The following is an 8,402-nucleotide window of genomic DNA, read 5'->3' as shown; positions in this document are numbered from 1 at the left end:
GCGGCGCTTGTCACTGCACATGTGTTTGCTGTATCGGGATATATCGGGATATATCGTATCGTGACCCCTCTGTCATGATATGTATCGTATCGCCAAATTCTTGCCAATACACAGCCCTAGTAATTTCCTGGTGTCCCATCCGTTACATCAAGCCAACGTTGGCTCGGTCGTAGCAGCGGTGGCCGAACTGAGGAATTTGAAAAATTGTGGCCCTTGTTGCTCACATGCGGCGCTTGTCACTGCACATGTGTTTGCTGTATGGAGAACTTAAACATGGCAAAGGTTACAGATTTGTTAGCAAAGCAGGGGAAAAGGCGAGCTGTGATCAGTTATTTAACAGCCTGGAAACCCTAGTAGGCAATGTACCCAGCATAATTTCAAGAATAATTGAAAAAGCTGGTTATAATCACATGTGACATAAGAGTGAAGCTGATGTTAGTTTAGGGTCAAAGTTTTATGCTTCAGCTTCCATCCTTGTGCACATTTTGTTCCTTTAGGTGTGCGTTAGGGGTGGACTTTAGTGCGCCCTGTGCTATTCTCATTTTTTTCCTCCTTTTACTACCACTCTCAGAATCTCTGAAACATTGATCCACAAGTTCCGTTGTCTGTGTGACTCAACACATCGTCAATATACTCATGCTGCTGTATACAACCAATGAAACAAAGATTCCTAATACTAAACAATGAATTGGGGATTTCTGTCCTTGCTGCTTTTTGTGACTGAGCACAGCAGTGCCATTGTAACCTCTAGTCTCTGCTCGCTCCTGCCTGTATGCACGCTCTCTGTTAACAAGTGTGATTTTTGACTCGTCTTGGTGCGACGAACTATAGCAGAGATTYCTGTTAGTTTTTGTAGACTTCACCCCCCCACCCCCACGTCTTGTCCTCCCCAGTTTTTGATCCCACAGCTGGATTCTCCTGGATGTGGGGAGTTGGTGGCCCTGCTGTTGTAAACGTTGCATGTTTGTGTGTTTTTTAACTCCTCAGTGTGAGGATAAAACACTGGATGGTATCTTCTTTGTTCAGTGATCTTGAAGCTTTCTTTCTCGCACTTTAATGCACACTTCCACGTTGTAGTTTTTGTGCAGTCTGTGATAATTGGAGGTGTTTGAGGGGTGTGGCGTGTGAAAATAAATTACACATTTTTGGAAACTCGGCTTAATCATTGCAAGTGATTTTTTTTCTTCTTTATTTCCATCTTAACGCAGCATTTCAGTCTACTTGAGTTGGGAATGTAGCTAAAAAATCTTCAGCCTTGCTGTGATTTAAGCGGACGTCAGCAGGATCGAGTGCTTCAATTTTTAACTTGTGCCTCTTTCTCTGCACCTTTTCTGGCAGTGTTTGTATTAACTATTTGTTTCCATCCCCCACCCCGCTTCCTCCCTGTGTTTTCTCTCCAGAAGCTGTAAGCTGCAGATCAGGAACATCCCGCCTCACATGCAGTGGGAGGTGAGTGCTAACAGGCCGCTAACTGCTTCCAGGGTGTGGCATCATCGGCCAGCTCAACTGGGCTCTGGTTTAATGGCCTCAGGAGCCACCTTGCCTTCGGATTTCAATTGAGCATGCACTTGATTTGTTAGGTGAGAGCTGAAGCTTGTGTCAAGCGGGGTGTAATAAAAAAATGCTCTGGATAACAGGCGTAGAAGTCTGTTTGCGTTGTCTTTTTACATATTTTATCAACACAGGCGAATCTGTCATTGACAATAAGGAGTAAAAAGGATAAATCAGAGCAGTGTGTGAAGTTTGATCCAAAACAGGAAGGGTTTGCCTTTTTATTTAATTTTGTTCTACATTTTTAAAGAAACATTGGCTTTAAAGGTGCACTTGCTGGGGTCTTTGTTGGATTGTTTTGTCCCTTTTGTATTGAAATAGCTCAAGTGATGCTTCAGCCTGCAAATGGAGAAAAATCTCAAATTTGTACTTTAATTTAAAATGCTCTCTTTTTTTCATACTCCTTTAAATTCTGGTGCTCATTTTAGGATTTGTTTCATTTGGCTTGAGTTGGATGCAGTGAAATGGTGCAGAATAAAGTAATATTAAAAATATACTGCATTTTTCTGGATGTATCCTTTAAATTGCTGTATGCCTTTTTCAAATTGCTCCACATTCTGGACAAAAAAAATTGAATTAATTTTTAGCGTAAGCCAAATTTTGAATGGCATTACACTTTTTTACACACACTGATTTCTGCTGGATTTATAATCAGAAATCTTGAATTAAGACAGTGTAAGATAGAAATAAAAACACCTAGAGTTGACTGGAGCTGTGTAAAACTATGGGTGTGGATTTAAAGAAAATCACCTGGAAAAAAAAATATTTGATTTGATCATGTAAAACAGTGTGTGATTATGTGACGTGGGTTCAGGCAGGCTTTCTAGAKGATTTAAACTGTGCTGAGGTGGAAAAACGCTCCGTCTGTGTTAAATCTCCTAGCGCAGACCACTGCTGTAGTTTAAAAGGGTTAAAGTGTGAAATGGTTCCTCAACAATGATGAGCTGCAGGATGGTCAGTTCATGACCTAATTAGTGAAAAGATTTGGACGTCAGGTCTTGTGTGCGTACATTTAAAATCTTCAAGATTTATTCTCTACTTGAGTGTTTTTATGAAAATAAAAAAATAAAAACATGCAAATGATGAGCAAAATTGTAGATTTCTACCAGACATTACGCTAACCGTGTTGAAATTCTTGCAGTTTACGTGATTCTTTTTTTTCCCCCTCCCTTACGTTTCACTTTGTTCTGCAGGGGTTTAGCTGTGAAACCACGTGCTTGGTAGTGTTCAATAAAATTTTCTCCTTTATAAACACAAAGAGAGCCAAATGAGAATTATCTTATTGTTTTGTTGTTCAGAGCTGTTGAAAATCTTGAGGTTATTGCACGCCTTGGAGGTTTGATTCCGTTTCACAAACTGATCAAATGGCTCCAGACAAGCTTGTAATGGTGGGCTCACTTTTACGCATGTCCCTTTACTGCGCCTCCAGATCCACCCGTGTTTCTAGCATGTAGCGAGCCAGCTCTTAGCTTTTCTCAAACGGTGTCGTGGAGGCCATCTTCCTGCACTTAGGGGCTGGGATTGTCTACATGAAGGCACAGAATATGGTGATTCTTTAATGCAAAGGCCTTCAATGTATCTTAGAGGGTAGATAAGACGATGAAGTGTACGTGAGTACGTGTGCGTGTATGTTCAGCCATGCTGCAAGAGAATAGTGGCAGAGAGTAGTGGTGTGTTCACAAGCAGTTGTGGGTGGGTGGGTGGGCCTGGACTGTTTCCCTTTCCCCTCCATGTGCGCTGATTCACAGAATGTGTAGCATGAACCAACACCCCTCCCCCTCAGCTGCTGCTGCTTCCTGCTGGAATGTACCCCACCCTTTCCTGAATGGCCCGGATTCCCATTGGCCCGCTCCGGCAGACGGACGAGCGAAGGAGCCAGCCAGCAGGCAGGAAGGCTCGACTCCAGGAAACATGGGAGCAGCCAATGGCGAGGAGGGCAGATGGCAGGGAGGCGGGAGGTTTCCTGGTTGGTGGGTTATCAGGGCTGGGGAGGTGGGGGCTGGTGGGCGCAGTCTTGTTGGTTAGAAAAGTAGGGTTGAGCTTGTGGGGGCGTGGCCTCCGCTTCAGCTAAGCGTGGTCAGAGGTCCCAGTTGGAATCCTCTCTCGCCTGCATGTGGTCACATTTATGAAGTGAAACGAGATGGGATTCCAGATTTGCGCCGCTTATTGCTCATTTGATTTTAAGACTAATTACAAAAAAAGCATCCTAAAATGTATAGTTTTATGTGGGGAAAAGGAATGTTTAAGTGATTTTATTTATTTAYTTCAAGGTACAACTTAAAATCTAGAACAAAGCAAGCAAATATTAGCAGTAAGAGTTTAAAAAGAGTGCATAAAACAATGTTTGGTTCAGGAGAAATTGGTCTAATCATATTGAAAAGTTTCTCCACAAATATCCAAGCCAACAAGTAATGGGGTTATTTATGTTTTGTCTTGTTTCAGGTTTTGGACGGTATACTAGCTCAGTATGGTGCAGTAGAGGGCTGTGAACAAGGTAAATACATCAGTTCAGTTGTGCTGCATGTCTGCAAAAAATGTTCAAAAGTAATCAGGATGTTTATAGAAAATAAACCTGAACTGTAATTATTGCAAACACTTGACAATTTTTCATTGCGAACTCTGCAACCTAAAATTTAGGTTAACATCAAGTCTTTGTTTAAATATATATAATATATATTTGCATTTTGGCCTCCCATTTTGTGCTTTCACCTCCTTGGTCCTATTATCTCTCAGCACATTGGAAGTTATAAAACTGAGAATCTAAGTTGACAAATTATTTAATGTCGGTTATACCTGCACATTTATGCATCAAGTACATATTTTTCACAATTTTGATTTTATAATTTTCCACCTTCCTAAATTTTTTTTAGTTTATTATCAGGAATCTCAAAAAATGTCATAAGGGACACTTTTGGTTAAGTTATTTTGCATTTCCTGAAAAACCTTTGGGAAAAAAACTTTTTAGGAAGGAGTTAAACACTCTGTTGACAAGTTCACACTGTGGTTGACCTTTTGTCATTTCTGCATCCTGTGGCTTTTGTTTAGTTGAAACAGTCATTCCAAATCTTTGTATAGACTCACTCTAAGASAAGAAAAGTCATTTTAAAAGATAACAGGTAAATTGTAGCTATATTAAAAAAAAAAAGTAAAATAACAGCATCTGTAGCCTGAAGTTTTGTTCTATTGGACAGGAAATTTTCAGCTTCTGAGCAAATATGTGTAAAACATTGTACTGCCATAAAAACAATGTATTTAAAATTAAAGATGTAAATGAGTAACTTTATTGTTGCAAAGGCTAAACTTTTCACCTGTCAGCTGTGATCTTTCAGGTAAGACTATAATAATAATCATTTATTCTGATTGAACCAGGATTAATTTAGGAAATCTGCTTCAGGTGTTTCATGTGGATGCCACTTAAAACTTTACTGTACAAAAATCTCCTGAAAGTCCTGACAAGATGGAGTGTTTTCTGTAACACTTTGATATCTGGGGTTTTTAATCAGTAAAACTGTTTTAGTCTGACATTTCAATCATATTCCAGATCAGAGCAGTCTTGTGCTCTGGAACAAATGAGACTAGATAAAGCCTAGTATTCCTTTATTTACCAAGACGTTTTTAAAAAATACCTTCAGCACACATTACAAGAAGATAACTCTGAAAGAGAAGCGAATTACCAGATCTGACCTGTGTGTAGTTCTGATCTGTGTCCTGTGGATCATGTGTGGAGAATTTAGAAAACAAGAAATGTGTGATGGGGCCCTTCATACAATAGATGTTTGTGCATTACCTAAAAAAAATGTTGCCTAATGTTTGCTGTTTCTGAAAAATCATGGGTTCATGTGGTGAAAGCTTTTCTCTTCCACCGGCTTTTTTTGTAATATGAAAAACTAAAATTTATTTTTGGCATTTTTAGTACCTGCCATGTAAAAATCCAAGCCAGCATTTAATGTTCAGTTCCTTGTGATGGTTTTGAATCGGCAAATATTTAAAAACAAAACGATGTAAATGAAACCTAAAGCTGGGAGGGAACGTAAAATGTTTTGAATTCAAACTGTTGCATTAAAAAAGGGATTTTAAAAATGTGTTCATACATACCACTTTTAATCTTGTACTTCATAGTGTAGTTTGTTAAATATGCATGAATAAGCTCTGTTTATGTTCTTTCATAGTAAACACTGAGACAGAAACGGCAGTAGTCAATGTTCGATATGCAACAAAGGAYCAAGCGAGGCTGTAAGTATCATTCTGACTCACTTTGTTTCTATCTTTTGGGCTATGTTTTTTGGACACATTACTTTATCTTGTAGTTTTTTTTTTTTTACAATATACCAGATTTTCTTCACTCTTAAAGCATTCTAAGTAAATTTAGCTTTCTGTGAGAGGTGGGAGGGGGTAGCACGTGCTTGTAGATTAAGTGTGTTGGGGAGGAAAGGGTTTAATTTAACAAAGGGCTGCCCCCTGGTGTACGTAAATCAAATTACATTGCTGTACTTTGAGGGGTTTTGTTGTACGCTTTTACGAAAAAGACAAACACCATCCTTGAGGTTTGGAGGATGACATCAGTACATTTTTAGTTGTCTGAAGTGTCTTACTTTCCTCAGAGCGATGGAGAAGCTGAATGGATATATGATGGAGAACTATGCCTTGAAAGTATCGTACATCCCGGACGAGACGGCTACACCGGAAGGTTCCACGACAGGAGGCAGGAGAAACTTTAATTCTCGCGGACCTCCCCGTTCGGGTTCTCCTGGCCTGGGTGCACGGCCCAAAGTGCAGTCCGACATCCCTCTGCGCATGCTGGTCCCCACGCAGTTCGTAGGGGCCATCATTGGCAAGGAGGGGGCCACTATCCGCAACATCACCAAACAGACCCACTCAAAGTACGTACACGGAGGTCAGGACATCAATGGTTTAAAGTCAATAAATTTATTTGTTTATTTTGAAGAAATGCTGATTGGTCACTTTTTGTTTGGAACAGAATTGACATCCATAGAAAAGAGAATGCAGGTGCAGCAGAAAAACCCATCACAATTCACTCCACCCCTGAAGGCTGTTCGAACGCTTGCAGAACCATCATGGAGATCATGCAGAAGGAAGCTGTCGACACAAAATTGTGAGTTATAGGCCGAACGCTTGTTTCAAACAAATCTTTGCTTTCATCACCCCTGTACTTGTGAGAAATCCAATGGAGCCATTTAAAAAAAAACATTTGTTTTAAACCGTTTGACCAAACGACCTGCTTCAAATATCTCATTTATCTCTTTGAGATGTAATTCAACTGATTTGTAGTTGTAATTCAACTGATTTGTAGATTATGTGGCAAATGATTTCATAACCAGAGCTGCTAAAATGTTGTATGCCCAAAAACAAAACTTCAACAAGAACAAATTGAAGTTGTCTTGGTGTAGAAAGCTTTCTATATACACCATGTTTTCACCCTTTTTCCCCTTCTCTGTTCAGAAAAATATGTTAGTAATGGGATGGAATTATCAGATCTTATTGAGCTATCTGGACACAGTGGATAGTTTTTTATTGGTCACATTTCAGTGTCGTGTATTTGAGTGTTTTAGTGTTTGTGGAGGATTTGACATTTTTTATCGATCTTGTACAGCACGGAGGAGATCCCATTGAAGATTCTTGCACACAACAACTTTGTAGGAAGGTTAATAGGAAAAGAAGGACGCAACCTGAAGAAAATTGAGCAGGACACAGGGACCAAGATTACAATCTCACCGTAAGACACTAAAAACAGTTTTCAAGCTCACAACAGTGCTAATTTTATAGTATTTTTTTTGTAGTAAAGTTGTACAAGTGCCAGATGACAGTAATTTTTAATGTTCTTCAATTTGTTTTTAAAACTTTGCACTCAAGGCACATTACTGTTTACACTTTTATTTTAAATTTTGGCCTTCAGTCTTCAGGATCTGACTCTGTACAACCCGGAGCGGACCATCACGTTAAAGGGCTCCATCGAGGCGTGCTCAAATGCCGAGCAGGAAGTGATGAAGAAAATCAGGGAGTCGTACGAGAGCGACATGGCTGCTATGAATGTAAGCATCTCCAGCACTCACCAGACTGCAGTGTTATGTATGTCTGCTCAAAACAGAAACAAATCTGTTTGAGGAGACACAAACCAAGTGACTGAAAGCCTTTAAGGACGTAAAACCTAATGGTTTAAAGCAGATCAGTTGTCATGGGGGTACTTTAATATTCATACTATCTGTTTACATACACACAATGCGTACTTGTGCTTTTTACCAGGAAAAGATGAATAAAAAGGGTTATCTTGGTATTTTAAATAACAATTTTCGACTATTTGAATAGTCGCTGAGAGGTCGCTGAGGTGGTCAAAAAGCTCCTCGGTGGCAAGGCCCCGGGGGTGGATGAGATCCGCCCGGAGTTCCTTAAGGCTCTGGATGTTGTAGGGTTGTGTTGGCTTACGCGACTGTGCAATATCGCATGGACATCGGGGGCAGTCCCCCTGGATTGGCAGACTGGGGTGGTGGTCCCCCTGTTTAAAAAGGGGGACCGGAGGGTGTGCTCCAATTACAGGGGGTCACACTCTTAAGCCTCCCTGGTAAGGTCTATTCGGGGGTCATGGAGAGGAGGGTCTGTCGGATAGTCGAACCTCGGATTCAGGAAGAGCAGTGTGGTTTTCGTCCTGGTCGTGGAACACTGGACCAGCTCTACACCCTCAGCAGGGTCCTGGAGGGTGCATGGGAGTTCGCCCAACCAGTCTACATGTGTTTTGTGGACTTGGAGAAGGCGTTAGGATCGCATCTCTGCTTTTTGCGGATGATGTGGTCCTGTTGGCTTCATCGGAACGAGATCTGCAGCTCGCGCTGGAGTGG

General features: G+C 40.7%; 1 protein-coding gene across 1 annotated transcript in view; it reads left to right on the top strand.

The window, feature by feature from the left end:
- Positions 1–8,402, top strand: part of igf2bp3 (insulin-like growth factor 2 mRNA binding protein 3) — a gene marked incomplete at its 5' end in the record, with an annotated part of 17,918 nt that overhangs the window by 2,014 nt on the left and 7,502 nt on the right. The window contains 7 exon segments of the mRNA XM_014030039.1: positions 1,401–1,449; positions 3,994–4,045; positions 5,721–5,784; positions 6,153–6,431; positions 6,530–6,664; positions 7,163–7,285; positions 7,466–7,601. Of these exon segments, the coding sequence (XP_013885493.1) occupies positions 1,401–1,449; positions 3,994–4,045; positions 5,721–5,784; positions 6,153–6,431; positions 6,530–6,664; positions 7,163–7,285; positions 7,466–7,601 (838 nt within the window).

The sequence above is a fragment of the Austrofundulus limnaeus genome, unplaced genomic scaffold (assembly GCF_001266775.1).
Source record: "Austrofundulus limnaeus strain Quisiro unplaced genomic scaffold, Austrofundulus_limnaeus-1.0 Scaffold988, whole genome shotgun sequence".
Lineage (NCBI taxonomy): Eukaryota > Metazoa > Chordata > Actinopteri > Cyprinodontiformes > Rivulidae > Austrofundulus > Austrofundulus limnaeus.
The sequence above is the reverse complement of the archived record's forward strand: the minus strand, read 5'-3'. Positions and strand labels throughout refer to the sequence as shown.